Raw genomic sequence first — 20,701 nt, 5'->3', positions numbered from 1 at the left:
CATATGCACGTGTTCCTGTAAAAGTGGCAAATAGGAAAGAATAGTATATCAACCTCATATTTCACAGACAGTAATTATTTGGATAATTTTAAGTTTTATAAAGTGAGTTGATTTAAAGAATAGCCAGGAAATGTGCAGAGAAGGCAAACCATGAAGATGGGATTCAATGAATAAAGTTTAGAAAACTCCTCTAGTACAAGGCTCATGCAAAAGTGAGGACAGGACCAGAAACAAGCACCCACTCAAGGGGACTGCCGAAGCCTACTGCTAAGCACAAAGCAGGAGCTGGCCGACCACATGTCAACATCCAGAGCCTAACTTAACCTTTTTTCCCTCACAATCTGGAAACACTAAGATCCATCCCAAGCTAGGATTTATTTTGGGAACATCAAAAATCAATTATTTTTTTCAAATGTCTATATTCAAAGTTCTAACATTAGAAGTGGAAGATTACATATTAGAAATATACTGTTAAAGTCATACTTGTATTTAAATGTTTAAAAATTGATCAAAGAATATTAAACAAATCTCCAGACACAGCAATAGTGAAGAACATTTAATTTCCCAGAGTTGAATCAACATCAGCTTTATTTCCCAGTCTTAAAAAATCTACTTTTCTGTTTGCCTGACTCTATTCCTAGCAGAGTGGCTGGAGCAGGGGTTCCTAACCTGGAATCTATGGACCCCTGCTGCAGTAAGGATTAACTGCAGAGCTTTCAAGACTTCTGCAATAACATATTTCTGAATATATCCCTTTTTATTTTTTACTGGGGAGCGGGCTCTACAATGTTCTTCTGATTCTCAAAAGATCCTACCACCTCAAAACAGATTGCGCCGAAAGCTAGACAACTTTTATTTCTTAATTACGAGCCAGGAAACTATTTGCCCCCTTTTCAAGTAAAGGGGAAATAGATAAAGCAATTTCATTTTAATTTAGTTCAGCATAGCCCCATCCTCCCCCCACCCCAATTACCAGGAGGCCAAAATAGGGAGGAAGAGGACAGAATGAAGACAGGAGGACAGCATGTCACCTTCAGACAGCATCACTTCCCTACCACATACGGCAATTCTGTTGCAGAAAAAGAAAAGAAAGACCAATCTCAAAGAAGTGATCAGTTTACTACAGAGGGAAAGAAACAAGCAAAGACCAAAGGCTCATTTAACGAGATACAGGAGAGAACTGATTCTTTCAGATTCAGACTTTTGTAGGAACTAATGGATAAAATGCTGCACACAGCAGACCAGGGTCGACAAATACATGAACGTAAGGGTGTGGGCTGTGCTCCAGTCAAACTCCACTTACAAAAACAGGTGGACTGGGGCCATAGCAGTTTATCAACCGATGCAGTAAATGTTAAACTGAAGAAATTTGAAACAAAAGTGCTGAGAGTTTAATTATTTAGCTGTGTTTGTAAGTCATCTCAAAATATTATTGGGCCGGCCCCGTGGCGTAGTGGTTGAGTTCGGCATGTTCTGCTTTGGCGGCCAGGGCTCCCAGGTTGGGATCCCAGGTGCAGACCTACACCACTGTCAGCCACACTGTGGCAGCAACCTCCATACCAAGGAGAGGAAGACTGGCACAGTGTGAGCCTAGAGCTGATCTTCCTCAAGCCAAAAACATTTTTTAAAATTCTTATACCATTTTCAAAATTTGACTTTAAATTTCCAGGAAAAATAATGTAAATAGAACTTATAAAAAGTTACAAAGCAAATAAACATATAACAGACATGAACAAGGTGTATCCAAATACACTTTCCAAAGAACCATTACACAATGAAAAAAGTGTCAAAACTCCCTCTAGAGAGCTACACTCATAAAACAGACACACAAATTAATAGCCGTGTCCCAAATGTGATGCCACATACTAGTGGCCATTAAGTCAATTTTTAATGTAGGGAGTATAAAAACAAGTAAATAAGTGATTTCCAGCACTGAAATGAGTTTTTCCTACTTGTATGAGACACTTTTGCCAAAACCCAAATGTAAAAATTAAAGTTAACCTCACTTATAAATATCATATATGAAAGACCACTCACAAGGGTAGCAATATCAGAAGATAAAAACGGATGTTTACTCAAAACAAATACCCGAAAGTTCACTGCTGTCACTGACATTCCTGCATCACCATGTTGCCATCCTAACCACCCAGAAGCACAACCGTCGCTACGGCCACACTTTCCCTCTCAGATCCCAGGGCACAGACAGAGCAACGGCCAGACACCTCCAACCTTCTGCCCTCCTTAACATAGAAACTGACTCTCCTCCTCTCTCTCCAGTTCTGTTCCTTGAGAAGCCCCAGCATGTAGACTCTTTCCCTCCCTCTTGTGTCTTCCTGGTGAGGGGACACGTGGCGGGACAGACGTGGTGAAGGCCATGCAGCAGGCTGGTTTTCCACACGGGCTCCGCTCCAGTGCCAGCCTGACTGCTCTCCCGCTGTGACCTGGGCAGGGATCCCAATCTACTCCCGCCTGAAGAAAGGGGTAATAGTCGTACCCACCTAATTATCCACATTATAGAAACGAAAATAAAAGTCAAGAGATTTGATGACAAAACTCTTCAGGGGGGAAAAAATGCCAAAAACAAACCAGAAACATTTCTGAAATGACACTGCAACTAAGCTTTAAGGCTAAACTTAAGGTTTAAAGCTTAATCAATTGCATTTTACTCTCAAAAAATGTTTTCACAAATGAGGTTTGATTCATGCGGACTCTATAAAAGAAATTAAGCAGCAAGAAAGCTGACCATGGTTTCACCCAAAGGAGAAATGGGTCCTGTCCAGCCACTATGTTTCAACCTCAACTAGCTGTCTGACAATTCAGTTCCGGCACCAACCACCTGGAGCAGCCGACTCCACTATTAGTGTTAGGGCTCCGTCCTCCACAAGAATGCCCTTACTTCAGATGCCACCCAAACTTCTGACCAACGGGATACCAATCTGGGAGGTTCCCATTGCCCCCTCTGGTTTGATAATCCACTAGAATGACTCAGGACTCAGCAAAGAGCTATACTTAGGATTACAGTTTTGTTATAAAGGATTGTGAAATCTGATAAACAGAAACCTCCCTTAAAATGAAGTTGGCAGGCCAGAAGGGGGAGCTCTCACGCCCCATGACGATGGCAGAACCCAACAGGAAGAAGAAAAACTTTGTCTTCTTAAACAGGAGTTCAGCCAACGGGAGACAGTCACAACTCAGCCAATGAAAAGCACTCTACTTGGAACTCTCAATTCCTCCAATGGACTGTTCACAACGGCCCTCCCCACTTCCTCTTCCCTTCTTTGGAAGCTTCTCCTACCCTTGTTCCTCGGAACTTGCACGTGGCTTGCTATGGCTGCAGATCCTGTAAGGCAATTCTTTGTTGATCCCAAGTAAACTCATTTTGCTGGAGAAATAACTGGCTGTCTATTTGTTTAAGGTCAAGAGGACACACACAGGGTGGGGTCTGGGAGGGAATGCAGTTTCTACGCCCTCTCTGGTGGAATGAAGGCACATCACCCTCCAGCACATCAATGTGGTCCCCACCCTGGAAGCTCCACTAAGCTTCAGTGTCTAGAGTTTTTATTGGGGTTTCATTACATAGGAATGGTGAAATCATTGGCCACATGATTGAGCTCAATGTTGAGCCCTCTAATCACATGAGTGGTCTTTCTGGGGACCAGCCCCCATGGAAGCCATCTAGGGGCCCACCAGGAGTCACTATTAGCATAATAAAGACACTCCTATCACTCAGGAAACTCCAAGGGTTTTTAGAAGCTCTGTGCCAGGAACCTGGGACAAAAACCACCCAAATTCTTTATAACACCAGCACACAATACAGGCACAGGGCAGTCATTAGGCTTCGAGGCCTGGACATACACATCCACTCAGCACACTCCAAGATCCTGTGATCTGACTCCCTACTCTCACAAACTTCCTAATTACCTGAGGGTACCAAGATACTAGAAAGACTGTGCCTCTCCTCAGAGAACTCTGACTAGAAACTACTTTCCCTTGGTAAATAAATTAGCATTCTTACAGTTTAAAAAATTCAACGCAGAGGCAGGCATAAATTTTTTAAAAACTCAATTTTATATAGACAAGTACAAGCTTAAAATCCTTTGTATATCTGAATTTTTAAAACTTTTTTTTTTTTTGAGGAGAAGGATGAGCCCTGAGCTAACATCTGCTGCCAATCCTCTTCTTTTTGCTGAGGAAGACTGGCCCTGAGCCTACATCCATGCCCATCTTCCTCCACTTTATATGTGGGACGCCTACTACAGCATGGCTTGCTGAGCAGTGCCATGTCTGCACCCAGGATCTGAACTGGCAAACCCCGGGCCACTGAAGTGGAATGTGCAGACTTAACCACTGTGCCACTGGGCTAGCCCTAAAAGTAACTTTTTATTGAGGTATAATTTACACTACATTCATCTATGAACGGAATTGCTAGGTCATATGGGTAACACCATGTTTAGCCTTTTGGGTGAGTGCCAGATCGTTTTACCAAAGCAGCTGTACCATTCTACATTCCCAGCGGCAGGGTTCCAATTTCTCCACATGCTCATCAACACTTCTTATTGTCTTTTTATACAGCCATCCCAGTGGGTGTGAAGTGGTATCCCACTGTGGGTTTAAGTTGCGTTTCCCTCATGATTAATGAGGACGAGCATCTTTGCATGAGCTTACTGGCCATTGTGGCTTCTTTGGAGAACTGTCTATTCAGATCTTTGGTCCATTTTTAAATTGGGTAGTCTTTTTATTGGAGTTCTAATAGTTCTTTATATATTATAGATACAAGCCTCTTACCAGACATATGATGTACAATTATTTTCTCCCATTCTGTGGATTATCTTTTCACTTTAATGATAATGTCCTTTAAAGCAGAAACGTTCTTAACCTTGACGAAGTCCAATACATCTATTTCTTCTTTGGTTGCTTGTGCTTTTGGTATCGTATCTAGATACCATTGCCTAATCCACAGTCAGGAAGTCTTCCATCTATGTTTTCCTCTAAGAATTTTATAGTTTTAGCTTTTAAGTTGTCTGTCTTTGATGCATTTTGAGTTGATTTTTGTATGTGGTATGAGAAAGGGGTTCAACTTCACTGTTTTGCATGTGGATATCCAGTTGTCCCAGTACTATTTGTTTAAAAAACCATTTGTTGGGGCCAGCCTGGTGGCGTAGTGGTTAAGTTTGCACACTCTACTTTGGCAGCCCGGAGTTCAGGGTTCAGATCCCGGGTGTGGACCTACACACTGCTCATCAAGCCATGCTGTGGCGGCATCCCACATACAAGATTGAGCAACAATCTTCCTCAAGCAAAAAGAGGATGACAGACAATGGATGTTAGCTCAGGGCAAATCTTCCTCAAGCAAAAAGAATACTGACAACAGATGTTAGCTCAGGGCCAATCTTCCTCACCAAAAAGAATTTTTTAAAGTGCAGTTTATTGTATGTTAATTATACCTCAATAAAGCTGTTCAAAAAATAAAAACTTAGGACAAGCGCTAACTTAGAGAACTGGCCAAATTGAAGAAAAATTCAGTGAGCTAAAAAATCAAGCCAAGGTATTCTGCAATACTGGGCAAGAGGGCAGGTTTGAAAATTGTTGAGACATGGGGGACAGAACCAGAAAATCAACAAATCCAACAGGAATTCCACCAGAAGAGAGAGGAGTGGGAAGAATGCTCAAAGAAGTAACAAATTTTGTGTCTAGATTGAAAAATATTGGAAAATATCCCATACCTGCACACAAACAGGTAAAACTGTAGAACACTAAAAATCAAGAGAAAGTTTCTTAAAGCTTCGAAAAAGATAAAACAGATTTTACCTAAGGCAGAGAAACATGACTGACATGTCTCATCAGTCAAAAGTGAAACAATATATTCAAACTGAGAAAAAATGACTGTAAACCAAATGATCAATCAACCAAGGAAACAAAAGACACTTCCAGACACACAAGCACTCAGAGAATTTACTGCCCTCAAATCCTACCTGAAAAAACTGGTCATCAACACAAAAGACCTGAAGAGCAACAGCAAACAACTGCTAACAACCCAAGTGTCCATAAAGCAAAGAATCAACGAAACATAACGCACAATGGAAAACTATAAACAGTAGTTAAAAAAGGAATGAAAGCTAGCTCAAAAACCCCAAGTGGGAAAAAGTAACCTCAGAACGACACATACCACACGCTTAAAATTAAAACACTCAAAAGAGTTATAGAATTCTATAAATACACGTATATAGAGTGTTTGTTAATGGACCAGAAACTTACAAATAAAACTCATCAACAGTGAGTACCTCTGAATACGGGAGGTGGGGATGGGGATTGGGGTCAAGGATGATCTGAGTTTTAGCTATAGTCTTAATTTCCTGTTTTTTTTTTAGAAAAATTTATTTATATAATATCTGTCTATCTTGGAAAAAAGGACAAAGCTCATTCACTAAATTCCAAAAACATCTAAGACAAAGAGGAAAAATATATAACGTAATGGTGAGCAAAGAAACCAGTAAAACTTACTAGGTAACACCTAGGTAAGTGTTGATTTTAATTTCTCTTCCTTACCAGGTCTGAGGAATAATTTACATACAATAACTTTCATTGATTTCAAGTGTACAATCCCAGGGAGTTTCGACAGTTGCACAACCTGTGAAATCACCACTAAAGATACAGAATATTTCTATCACCTCCAAAAACTTCCTTGTGCCCTATGGCAATCCACACACACCCTTCGCCAGACAGTCAATGATCTCTTTAAGTTACTGTATTAGTTTGTATTTTACATAAAGTTAAAATTTTTAATGGTTAAATTTAATATCAAATTAAAATTCCAAAATTAATATGGCAGGAATAATTTTATAGTAGTCAAATAATAAAAGACATTCTCAAAGTGGGTTAAAATCCACTAAATGCTATTTAAAGAAGGAAACCTAAAATTATAACACATGATGGTTGAAAATAAAGTAGATCTTGGCTAATAAAAAGAAATGTAGATGTGGCCTTATTATTGTAAGCAAACTAAAATTCAAGTCAAAAAGCATTAACAGGGCGAAGCTATTTGTCTTAATAAAAGTAAATAAAAATACATCAAGATACAGCATAAAAGCCACGAACCTTCGTGATGCTAAGTGCCTTAAAATATGTAAAACAAAAGGAGAATTACAAAATTTATCACAATTCAGCCTAGAGATTTTAACATACCTCTTCCAGAAATCCACCGACGAGGTAAACAATAACAAAAAGGTCACTAAGTATTTTTAAAACATAACTAAAGTTACCTAATATCTGTAGAACTTTGTAGTCACCAGAAAATATACTCTTTACAAACTTGGAACATTGCCCCCAAACTGACCATGACTTAAATTACAAAAAACAAAAATAAAAATCTAAAAAAAACCCCCACACCTAAAAAAAGGAGGCCAATCCTGGTGGCCTAGTGGTTAATTTCAGAGGGCTCCACTTTGGCACTGGCATTTGGTTTGGTTGATAGAACCACTCTTCTATCAGTTGCCATGCTGTGACTGTGGCTCACATACAAAATAGAGGGAGATGGGCAACAGACGTTAGCTCAGGGCAAATCTTCCTCAGCAAAAAGAAAAAAAAAATCAAGGCCACATCCTCTGAAATCAAAGTAAATATGTTAGAAACTAAAACAAAAATTTAGCAAATGGACTTCAAAGTAATCCTTGGATTCAAAAGACAACAAAACCTGAAATATTCAAAATTCAAAACAATAATGTAGTCAGAGCAGAACAAAGTAAAATCCACAGCTTTACATGTAGTCACTTAAAAAACAACTAAGACTAACAAAGCTGGGTTTTTAATTCAAGACTAAAATAAATTCAAGGAAAGTAGGAGAGATTTAAGATAAAAGTACAAATTAATGAAAAATGCAAAAAAAATCATTTAATTTGATCAATAAAACCAGTTTATAATTAGTAAATTTGAAAACAGATGTAATATATGATATTTCTAAGAAAATAAACATTTCCCAATCACAGGTTTTTACAGAAAATAAACAGAGCTCTACCCCTAAAAGAGACACCATGTCCCAATGGCTTTAGTTGGTTCTCCCAATTTTCAAGGCATAGACTCCTTTTCTATACATAAACTATCCTTTTCATATGCTCCGTCTAAGTTACCTAAATGGTTTTTACAATGCTAGCACTATCCAGATACCAAAACTGGACAGAGCCCTCACATAAATTTCAGACATTTATTTCACTTTACAACCCTTCCCTGGAGCTTTCATACACTATAGTGTGACCCTGACACATGACTAGATCCAGATCAACACAGTGGCCAAGAAAGGGTCCATATAAAACGGAGCTGTGCATGTAACAAAGCTGGCAATTCACATCAGTGAGGAAATGATGGATTATTCAAATTTTGGGATAAGTGATTAAACAGGCCATAAATGATTGTTAAATTTGCGATAATGTCACTTTAAAACAAGTACAATTTTTAAAATAAGAGAGTTAAGAGACCAAAGAGAGCAAAAAGATGAGCAAGCGACTGTGAAGAAATGGAGACTTAGGAAACACAAAGATCTCTCAGGGCAGTTACCAGACGTATTGCCTGCCCATCACACCCAGCGCAGACCAGCGCCCACCAAATGGACAGAAGTGGGTCAAGAGTGATAATCTCCAATGCTCAGGAAGTCCAAGGGAAACAGGTACTTTCATCTACCGCCAGTGGGAGTATAAATTGGTACAGCTTTTTGGAAGAACAATCTATTAATATAAAAATAAGCATATACTATAAACTGGCGACTCCTTTTCTCAGTATCTACCCTAGATAAATAGTTGCACACATACACTGCAGCAATTTTTAAGAGAAAAACTGGAAACAATCTAAATAGCCCTTAGAAAGAAATATACACATCTTGGATATATATCTCTACATTATGAAATATTATGCAATGATTCAAAGGAACGAGATAAATCTATATATACCAACATGGCAACACAGCAAAGACACTGAGTGCAAAAAAAGGACAAGTTCTAGAACATACATTTTTTCCTGTGACTTATGTATAAGTAGATTACTTATTCCTACATAGTCCATACATACTCACATACACATACACACGTATATATACACATATATAAATGCACTGAAAAAGGACTGGTAGGAAAACAGATAATCATTATTTGTAGGAAAGACTCTGTGATTGGTGGAAGGCGGTCAAGAGAAACATGAATGTATTGGTGTGTTCTTTTTCTCCAACATTCAATTAGGAATATTTACATATACAGAAAGGTTGAAAGAAATGCAAGTGGACATCCATAAACCCACCTAGATTCTAGCTAAAATTCTACTATTACATTTCAGGTTGCAGATGTCAGTACACCTCACCTCTGAACACTTCAGCAGGCATACTAACTAAAATTGAGGCGAAAAAGTTACATTCAGTGAAATACACAAATCTCCAATGTACCTCAGACGGGTTTTGACAAATGCATTCGCCTATATGATTCAAAACCTCTATTTCAAGATAGAGAACATTGTCACTGCCCTGTAAAGTTCTCTCATGCCCCTTCCCAGGCAATCTCCACGCCCACTGTCCCAGAGGCAAACACCATTCTGGGTTTTTGTTGCTTCTTTTAGAACTTCATATAAATGAAATCACACAGTGTGTAGTCTTCTGCTCAGCCTCACTGTGAGATTCATCCGTGTCTTGTGTATCTGTACTTCGTTCTTCTACTGCTGAGAAGTACTCTACTGTGTGGACACACCAGTTTGTTTATCCATTCTCCCGCTGATAGACACCTGGGCTGTTTCCAGTTGAGCTACTACGAATATTCTTGTACAAGTATTTTTTATGGACATATGTTTTCATTTCTCTTAGGTAAACACCTAGGAGTGGAACTGCTGAATCATGGGGTAGGTGTATGTTTACTTCTGTAAGAAACTGCCAGCCCTTTATCCAAAGTGGATATACCACGTGTTACGTTGTAAAAAGCATTATAGTTAAGAGAGGTTACCCAGAGAAGAAGCTGAGGATGACGGTGGACTTACTGATTACAGTCCCGTAGTGCATAATGACCATTTGGTCAACGACAGACCCCATATAGGTTGGTGGTCCCATATAGCCTAGGTGTGAATAGGCTGTACCATGTAGGTCTGTCTCAGTACTGCAGGGGAGGAAGAAATTTTCCTGTATGCGTCTACGTCCTTCTGGCTGGTCTAAGAATTAAATTGACATGAGACAGAATGACAGGAGAAAAACAAAAGTTTAATAACATGGATACATGAGAGAAATCCAGGAAAACTGACTAACTTGCCAAAATGGTGGAAGCTCTCCCCTTAAACACCATCCTCAGCTAAAGATAAAAGAAGATGCTGGGGGTGGGAGGAGAGTCAGGGACTTCAAAGGGAAGGAAGGCAGTTCACAGGCAGGTGAAAAGGAGCGAATGTTTGGAAAACAAGTGTGTGTTTGGCCACACAGAAACAGAAGAACAGAGCGGAGCCCAACAAACAGGCTTTTCTAGGTTCCTCCCTGTCTACCACCTAGTTCATGTTATGCTAAGGTGACAGCTCGCTTCCCCCCTCCGAGACAGGTTTATCTGAATCCTTCCAGGGAGTTAAGGGGGAGGGAGTAAGGAAAACTCTGAGTCTTTGTTTCTTAAAAATAATCAGCCTAAAATAATCCTCATGTTAAAGAGGTACACTTTGGGGTGGCAAATTTTGTTCCCCTTCAGTACACTCTGATGTTCGCACAATGACAAAATCCTCTAACGATGCATTTCTCGGAAGGCAGCCTGTTGTTAAGCAACACATGACTGTATCCACATCTGTACTGTAAAAATTCAAACAATGCTGTTACTTTTGTTATATGAAAAGAACGAAGCCGAGAGTTCACATCCCATTTAAGACCAGCTCAGGTTTCTGGGGTCAGCCTACACTGACCACTAACCGTAACTTCTCAAGTGGAGGTCAGCAAACCACAGCAGCTGCCTGTTTTTGTAAATAAAAGATTGAAACAGAGCTGGGCCCAGCAGTTTACATATTGTCCGAAGCTACAAGAGCAGAGTTGAGTAGCTGCAACACACACTATACGGCTGGCAGAGTCTAAAACATTATCTGGTCCTTCAAAGAAAAAGTTTGCCACCTCCAGTTCTAAAGCATTTGTACAGGCCTTGTTTTTCATTCCCAAGTGACATTTGAAACATCTCATGCAACTTTTCTCTTCTAGAGCAAATTAAGACCAAGAGATTGAAAATGAGTAACTAGTCTAGATGGAGACGGCAAACTAGACTTTAGGGCTAGGTTTTGAGTCCTACTCTGGTCATCTTCTCAGAATTTTGGTATGCTTCTCAGATTAAAAATATTATGTACCCACAGGCTCACTTTGACTGTGATGTCCTATCTGGAAACTTTCAAATGAATGAGAAGTTGAGTGGAACAGAATCATGATGAGCTAAGGGGAGTCATGGCTTTATGTACAAGTATCTCCACAAATAAGACTTTCACAGCACGGAGCTATACCAATTAACCCACAATACCCTCAACTTTAGCCCAAGGAAGAGGTGAATCACAAGCTGAAACTGATTAAATGACAATCTGTTCATCAGAAAAACAGCACATGCTTACTACATGCGAGATGCCATAGGGCTGTAAAGTGCAGAGGTAAATCCTGCTCTGTGAGAACAGCCAGTGAGTAGGAGCAACACACACAGACTATAATCCAGGACGCAAAGGTGCAGGTGTCACAGGAGATAAATGTGGCATTACTTTCCCCTAGGCATATCAGAGAAGGCTTACAGCAGAGCTGGGCACTCAAGCTAGGTCTGTGGAGGAGGGAAGAATTTATAATGCAGAGAATGAAGGGCAGAGGGAGGGAATGAGCAGGGCATTCCAAACCAGGGAGCCTCAGATACACTGATTTGGCTACAACATGTGGTGTATGGGGAGTAAAGTGGGAAATGACAGGTTTTAAGGTTGGAAACTTAGTTCTAAGCTGATATGTAATAATCCTGGAATGCCAGGCTGTCTGGAACTTATTTAAACCTTCTGAAAGCAATGGGGATCCAAATACAGTTTTAGGGTATGGTGAGTAGCATGATCAAAGCTGCAGCCTTAGAAATAATCTGATAGGAGTGAGGTCACACTGGTTTGGGTCACAAGGATTCCAACTGATTCCTTGGATCTTTCTGCCACAGCATGGCCACTGACCAGCAGTGTAGGTCAGCACCCAGGAACCGAACCCAGGCCACCAAAGTGGAGCACGCCAAACTTAACCAGTAGGCCACCAAGGCCGGCCTGACACTATACTTTTTTTAAAGGAGTAGATAAAAGTTGGAAAGCCAGTGGTCTATTTGAAATTGGAGCAACTTTGAAAAAAAAAACCTCTTCATCTGATGCTTTAAGTTTTGTAATCAGAGAATTTATAAGAAAAGACATTACCAGGAGCCGGCGCCCTGGCCTAGTGGTTAAATTTGGTGCCTTCCACTTCAGCGGGCTGGGTTTGCATCTTCAGATTCCAGGTGCAGAGCTACACGACTCGTCAGTCAAGCTGTGGTGGCTACCCACATACAGAATAGTGGAAGACTGGCATGGATGTTAGCTCAGGGCTAATCTTCCTCAAGCAAAAAGAAGAAGATTGGCAACAGATGTTAGCTCACAGCACATCTTCTTCAGCAAAAAAAGGAAAGAAAAGGCACTACCAGATCCTCATATAGTGGGGACAGGGTTGGTCGGAATGTTAAGGGCTACGAAATTTGAAATGAGTGGTTAGCATTATGAAGCTGGGAAAAATGAGCACCCTGGGCTGCCTCTGAATGTGTGCTTTCACACGATATGGGGGGCGGGTACGGGAGTGGTGAGTAGGTCAGAAAAAGTTCACTCCCAAATTAACAGCAGTAGTGATAATCAGGGTGTGGGTCACAGATTCAAGAGATGTTTGGAAATAGAATTGGCAACAGGTGGCCAGGTTTAGAGCCCAGATGACAAAATGATGGTGACACTGTTTTCAAAAACTGCAAATATAGGAGCAACTGAGAACTTCAGTGGTGGAGGGGGTGAGTGTGCTGTTTACCAGGTGACACCTAAGATACTAGAGTTAGAGAGCTCATTAAGACAGCTAAGCCTCACTCTCCCAGATTTATGGGATATGCAGGAAGCAAGTGGAATCTGAGAGAGATGTTAACCGAGAAGCAAAATTCGTGAGTGATCTCTGCAGTTCTTTTATGAGATTGCCAGAATGAAGATGAAGACAAAACAAGGCCACCCAGCACCTGGGAAACACACATTCAGGAAACAAGACAAGGGCAGACAGGAAGGGACCAGGAAATGACTGGAGCTGTATGGAGCCAGTGTCCGGGTATAAAGGGCCACTTTTTTTTTTTTTTTTAAGATTTTATTTTTCCTTTTTCTCCCTAAAGCCCCTCAGTACATAGCTGTGTATTTTTAGTTATGGGTCCTTCTAGTTGTGGCATGTGGGATGCTGCTTCAGCATGGGTTGATGAGCAGTGTCATGCCCGCGCCCAGGATCCGAACCAGTGAAACCCTGGGCCGCCAAAGTGGAGTGTGCAAACTTAACCACTTGGCCACGGGGCCGGCCCCTGAAGGGCCACCTTTTATGGGCCAGAAACTGCCAGGAGAAAAGTACCTTACGCCTTGGATGAGGGTCAGTTCCAAAGCCAGACCCTAACACGGCATTAGCAAAGCACTAGGTGGAAGTCACAAGTAAGTGCCAGCTCCACAAAGGACTCAGCAACACCGTTTAGACAGGAGACGTGGGAGGCTGTTAAGTTAGAGAATTCTTTTCAGAAATATTATTAGTGGGCCAGCCCGGCACAGTGGTTAAGTTTGCACATTCCACTTTGGTGGCTCGGGTTTGCTGGTTCGGATCCCGGGTACAGACCTTGTCAAGCCACGCTGTGGCAGGTGTCCCACATATAAAGTAGAGGAAGATGGGCACGGATGTTAGCTCAGGGCCAGTTTTCCTCAGCAAAAAAGAGGAGGACTGGCAGCAGATGTCAGCTCAGGGCTAATCTTTCTCAAAAAAAAGAAAAAAGAAATATTATTAGTAACAGCACCCTGTTGGGGAGAGGACAACACGGTTAAACATACTCTCACTAAATGTGAAAGCAGGTAGGTTAAAAAAAAAAACGGCCTTTCTGAGGGTCTCCTAAGAGCAGTCTAAGAAGCTGAACAGAGCAGGAAGCAAGAGACTTGGATAACAACCCTGTTCTGTTATCCTCATCAGATGCACAACCCAGGCGTGTCACAAACTCAGCTGAGTCTCCAATGAGAAAGCTAAGCGGAAGCTTCTTCCCAACACTCAACTTCTATGAAAATGCAAAGTACTGCAGGAAAAAGAGGAAAAAAAAACAGAAAAAGGAAAATACCCAAATACTGGAGGAATCGTTACACTATGATACACCAATACCATCAAAGACATTAAAAACAATGTTGCAGAAGACTAATTAAATGGGAACATTTCGTAATACCGCTCGTTCATTCAACCAATTTTTATTACGTTCCTACTAAGTGCGAGGCATCAGGCTAGGTGTTAGGGAATCAAAGATGAGTGAGACGTTAATCAGAAGTTTACAGTCTGGTAAACAGCCAACAAGCACACTACATAAGGTCATAAATGTTACCATAAAAAAGGTATTGTGAGTCACATAGCAGCACTTGACCTGGTCTTAAGGCAAAGAGGGATTCAAAGATATTTGCCAGAGATCAGTATCAAAGCAGACACCTGAGTAGCCAGGCAAAGGCGAAGGAAGAAGGCCCAGAAGGGGCAGGAGAGAACCATGTGGAACAGTAGAGAGATGAGAGGGGAGAGAGAGAAACCAGCGAGATGACAGTTTGTATGTCATGCTAAGGAGCCCCTGAGGACAACGGAGGTTTCGAAGAACAGGTGCCTATGAAACATCCAACTGAAGATTTCTGACAGGTAGTTGATGGTAAGAACATAAAAAAGCCATACGGACTAGAGATGCAGATTCGAGAGTCCCAACAGAGAGAGTAACTAACACCACCAGAACACAGAAATTCTAGCGGAAAGTGTGGACAATCCCCACAGAGGGGACAGAAAGGGCCAGAGATACCCCAACACATCAACCTCTAAGTAGGGGGCAGAGGAATAAAAACCATTCCCTTTAAACATTAAATGCTAAAACTAGGTATCAGTGTATTTTTAAATTTACTTATACATTTCCTAAAAATTTATTTATTTACATATAGGAGAAATACTATGAAAATGTTAACAGTAGTTCTTCTAAGTAGTTAAAGACTACAGGTGATTTTACTTCAAAATCAATGTAATGAATGCATAATTAGAAGTAATTTACCTTTCAAAATTAAATGGTTTTTTCCTCCCATCACATAATCAGTGTTAAATGAGTGGGTCTTAATCAAACACGACAAATCATGGAAAAGTAGTTACTAAAGATAGGAGGGCTTTTTAACTTCTCTTAATACAACTAATTTAATTCTACAGATAAAAATTCAAAAGTCAATTTCAAAGAAATCAAATTATTTCGGGGGTGGGGGGAGGCTGCGCTTTAACAATAGTCAAGCACACACTCCGGTAATTACAATGGCGTCTGGAACACAAGACATACACTTACCCCTTTCCCTCCCTTCCACTACCAGTCCAGAAGTGCTGTCTCCCGCTGGGTGATGGCTCAGTAGGCCTCTGCTGCTGCCGCCGCCACACCCACCACTGACCTTCCTTTGCAGCCTGCACACAGGGTAAGGCAAGTCCTGTTACTTTGCCAACGATGCATATTTCTGCAAAGTTTCTTTAACATGTCACACTCCACAGGACAAAGAACAACACCTTACAAAACTATGTGATACCGGGAAAATAAGCACACTTGCCTTCTCCCCTACAGTCAGACACCCAAGATGGGATGGAGTCTGATCTCCAAAGCAGAGCCTTTACTGAGGCATGACCCAGAACGGGAGCAGGTGACTGAGAAAATGGCACTTCAAGGACCTATAATAAAAGAAAAGGCACATGAACAAAATATAGGTATCAATCGTTTTGGTCCAGAATCCTGACTATGTTTGGAAATCTCTAACTCGAGTTTTAAGATAATACTAATATAAAGCACCTACTGACAGATAACCTTAAGACAATGAACTCCAAAGAAGCCCATAAGCAGATGCCATTAAATGACATCACGTCATGGCATAGTTTAAAAAAAAAAAAGGCTCTGCCTTGGAGAGTCTGAAGGCCAAGGAGTCTATCGCTAACCGAGTGACTGAATTCTGACAAATCAGATTTGTGGGTTCAATTTTCTCAACTACGAAATGGCATAGGGCTAGATTTAGCAGCTTTCAAGCTTTTTCTGACTGTGAACCACAGTAAGAAATACATTTTACCTCAGGGTATCTGTATATACAAAACACAGAAAAGTTTCAAGAAACAACGTTTTTCCTTAGAATAAATTTATTAGGAAGAATAAACTCTGATATTTCTGCTATTCTATTTCATTATTTAAAAAATGTTAATTGAAACACACAGTCTACTACTTACAGTTTAGATAACGTTAGATGATCTCTAAGCTTCCCTCTTTCACTCTCATTGTATTGAATGCATTTAGGTTTAATATTTGCAACATCAGCCGCAAGGTGCTACAGTTTCTTTGTCCTGTGTTTCCACTTATTCCTAATGTGTCGTACTGTTCTGCTTGAGAAACCAGCTCTAGGAACACTGTGATCACCTGCATGGTATGCTTTAGAAGGCTGTTGTGAAAATCCAATGAGGTGATTATACGCGTGTAAGCATTCTGCAACTGCTGTAACCAAGTGTAAGATATCAGCCAAATATACAAGAAGCTCCTCCAAACCTTTATATAGTTGTTTCAAACAAGGCAAAGTGATGTAACATGCAGTATTTCCACTTTACCCCAAATATGAATGGCAAAATTGCTTTTTAAATGTGTGCTTTTAATGTATCTAAGGCACTTGGAGAGAAACCTCAGATTAAATGGGACAAATGTACTAAAGACCTGAAGGTAAAAAGTAAAATCAGGAAACATCTTAAATGAATGTCTTCTAAAACCCCCGAGCTAGGGAAGGACCTTCTCTCCACAGCAGCAGACATAGCAACTTTTCCAAGGCCAAAAAAAGATGTAATCCCCTCACCACCACCACCTCCTCCATTAAATTCAAAAGCAACCAGAAAAAAACTTCCCACAAATGAGTTTTCTTTAAAAAAAAAAAAAAGTAACATTTTCAAAACATAAAAGGTACATATACCATACATGACCTAGAAATTCCACCTGTAGAAACCTATCTCAAGGAAATAAATTTGCAAAAATGTACATGTAAGGGGGAATGGAATGGGAAGAGGACGGACCAGTACATATAATAATACACTGGTTAAAAAAATGAGGAGTTACTCATATTTCCCTATCTCCCACGCATACATGCGTACACATGTTAATAAATTTGTCCAAAAAAACTCACAGTACACCTAACTAGGCAATGGAACACTAGTCAGCTGTTAAAAGTGGCGATACAGATGTTTGTTTATTAACACGGGAAGATGCCCACAACATCCTCAAAATATTATAAAACAACACTAACTGTATGGTCTCTTTTTGTTAAAAAAAAAAAAATTAATGTTATATACATTTCTTAAGTCTGCCCAGAGACATACAGAAATATTAACAGTAGGTATCTCCGAGGTGATGCAATCAGGCAGCTAGCCCACATAGTGCCTCTGAGAATCAGAACCAGACAAGCCTCCTCCAGGCAGGCCCCCATGCTCCAGGGTACACAGCCTGGTGGGCTGAGTAGGATTTCCGCCTCCACCCATCACTCCCCCACATATCCTTGGAGGGATGCTCTTACGTTGGAAGAGGATTATGCGTAATTTTCACCTATTTATGCCATTCTGCACTGGCTTACCACTGTTACAAGAGGCATAGAAATTTACTATCCGTTGATAAGACTAACACTTATTTTCCATTTTGAAAAAAGGTCTTGCCTTAATCCTTCTAAGACTACTCCCAACTTTACTTGTGCTACTACTGCCCTTATACAATGCCTTAAACTTTGATAATTTGTGCACGTGTTCTCTATTTAAACGCATATACCAAACAAAATCTCTACCCCAACATCATATTACACAACGTTAGATAGAAAGCACTGCCTGCAGTAAGAAAAGTCCTTCCTACACAAAGTGAAGATCTTATCGGGAAATGAGAAGGCACTGAGGAAAGTAACCTACAGAAGTTAGTTCCTCTCCAGCACTCAAAAAATCCTCCAGCAAAAAGTTAGTACACTCCAGAAACAATAACAATTGTTCACCATTTTCCCCCAGTTAACTCCGGATGCAAGATTTATTTCCTCACCACACTAGTGGTTCCCATAAGACAGCCATTTCAATAAAAATCGTGAGTGATTACTATGCAGTTAGGCAAAGCATCTGTAAAATAATACAGCCGCTGGACTAGGATTAAAGGACAACTGGGTTCTTTTCCTGGCTCTGTGGAATATGTAATTTTACACAAAGCAAAAATCACCACCTCTCTGAGTCTCATTTTTCTCATCTTTGAAGAGGGGGTTGGACTCACAAAACCCCCAAGGCCCCTTCCAGCTCGTGACGGGACTCAAGCCGCCTTGCCCTGCCGGAGGAGCCGATCTCAGTCAGCAGCAACAGTTTATTTTCTGAGTCACAGCCAATTTACTCTCTCCATGCTTCTCTCAAAAATGTGCCCAAATAGTTCCCGACTCTAGACGTTTATTCTCACTCAGAAGAAAAGATGTATCAAGACCCACTAACAAAATATGTTTCAAAAGGCCAAGGGAAAACAAAATTAGTTTACTCAAGTATAAAGGCAAAAAAACCCCCAAAACAGCAGTAGTCCCTATTCAGAGATTAAAATAATTTTTCGGAAAAAGGAGGCATTCTAAAGCAGCAGCTCTATACGGGTGGATGGTTTGAATATTTCTTTTAAAACAAAGAACTCATGCAGAGAAAAACTGCTAACATCCACAACCATCACACGTTTTGAAAGCACAGGAAAAAAAACTGTGTCATTCAAAGGGGATTTACTTTCCCGAAAAGCGGCATATTTGCAAGGAAGAAAACGTCTGTAATTAAAAAGGAATTAGGGAGGAACGAACCTTTTCAGCGGTCTTGCCAGGGTCCCAATTCCAGCGCCCGGCAGTGGCCCGGCCCGCGAGCCCCTCCCGCCGCACATCGGGCGGCCCCCACGCGGAACCCTCCCTCGCCCTTCCGACCGGCCGCGGCCGCAGCGTGGTCGGGTCACAAGATAGCGGCGGGAGTGGAAATTTCCTCTCCGCGCGCCGAGCAGCGGCCGGCTCTCGGGGCCGCCGGCGCCGCCGCCAGGGCCTCTCGCGCTCCGACAAAGGAGGCCGGGCGCGCGGCCCCGCACGCTCGCTCGGGCTCGGCTCCGGGCAGGGGTCCCCGGCTTCCGGCGCCGCTCGGGGCGGGAGGCCCGGGCAGCACGTGAGCCCGCTCCGGGCCCGGAGGAAGGAACCCGCCCGCCCCGCGAAAAATGAATGGGGCCGCGCGGCTCCGCCGCCGCCGCCGCCGCCGCCCGGGGAGTGCGGAGGCCGGGGGCGCACCTCGCGGCCGCGTCCCCTCCCCGGCCCGCCGCCCGCTCACCCCAGCTCTTCGTGGTGCGCCCCAGAAACTCCCGGGTGGTCGGGTTGTAGAGGAAGAGCTTCCACTCGGCCATGCACTGGTTGAAGGACTTCTTCTCTTTCTTCGTCATGGTGTCCGCGCCGATAGCGAGCGGAGCGGCGGCCGCGGGGTGGAGGCGGCGAGGGGCGCGGAGACGCGTCCCGGCTCTGGCGGCGCAGCCCTGCGGCGGAAGGCGGCACGGCCGAGGACACCTCCGCGCTGCCCTGCGCGCTGGAGCCGACTGCGCCGCGCCGCGCCGGGCGACCGCTCGGGCCGCGGGAGCCTGACGTCTCCGCCCACCGCAGCCAATCCCCGCGCCGCTCGGCCCGCGCCGCCGCCGCCGCCGCCGCCGCCGCCGCGACCGCCTCCCCCTCGCGGCCCGGCGCAGCCCGGTCAGCGAGGACGCCCCGCCCCCGGCCCCGCCCCGCCCCGCTCGGCGCTGCCTGGGCCCCGGCCGCGCGAAGCAAAAGCCACACCTAGCAGCTTAAAAATTCTCGAGGGCTCACGGAGGAGCACGTTTATGATAAGAAGCGAAAGGTGGGCGGCCCCGCCCGGCAGGTTCCCGGGAGGAGGACTCTCGGGAGATGCTGCGGGCGGCCGGGCCGGCGCCCCACTGCGGCTCCTTGCGGGCGGCGGCGCGGGACGAGGAGAGCACGGAAACGACTCGGCTCTGCCCAAGGCGTCTGCGCCCGGGAGGAGCCCTATCCTCCCTGTCCCCATCCTCCCTCCCAGACCATCTCCAGGCGTGGTCCTTTGGGCTCTATGACGTAACGAGAAGATCGTCTGCTGTATATACCAGCTTCTTACGTACTGCTGCTCAGAGGCTGTCCTCGCTTGCCTCTTGACGGATTCAACCAGGAGTTTGGGGTCAATGGGCATTTCATTTTAAATATGCCAGTAATTAAATGGAGTGTAGTTTTCCTCCAGGTTTAGTAGAAACTGTCAATGAAATCAATATACATGCTTTCCTGAGGTTCCTGTCAATGAAAAGATCCTCTTCTTTTTCTTACTCAAACTCTGATCTACAGGAAATCGGTTCTTCGTTTAGTGTTGCTGCCTAAATAATGTCCCCGGCTTTCTCTCTATTCCGCTGCAGTG

At 42.8% G+C, this 20,701-nt stretch overlaps 1 protein-coding gene across 1 annotated transcript in view; it reads right to left on the bottom strand.

Annotated features, from left to right (window-relative positions):
* The window catches only part of ATP1B3 (ATPase Na+/K+ transporting subunit beta 3), a 40,830-nt gene extending 20,860 nt beyond the window's left edge, over nt 1-19,970 (bottom strand). The window contains exon 1 of the mRNA XM_023621035.2: nt 19,586-19,970. Coding sequence (XP_023476803.1) covers nt 19,586-19,694 — 109 coding nt within the window. The 5' untranslated portion in view covers nt 19,695-19,970. The remainder of the gene's footprint in view (nt 1-19,585) is intronic.
* Between the last annotated feature and the right edge of the window lie 731 nt (nt 19,971-20,701).

This window comes from Equus caballus, chromosome 16 (genome assembly GCF_041296265.1).
Source record: "Equus caballus isolate H_3958 breed thoroughbred chromosome 16, TB-T2T, whole genome shotgun sequence".
Classification (NCBI taxonomy): Eukaryota; Metazoa; Chordata; class Mammalia; order Perissodactyla; family Equidae; genus Equus; species Equus caballus.
This window is presented reverse-complemented; position numbering and strand designations above follow the sequence as displayed.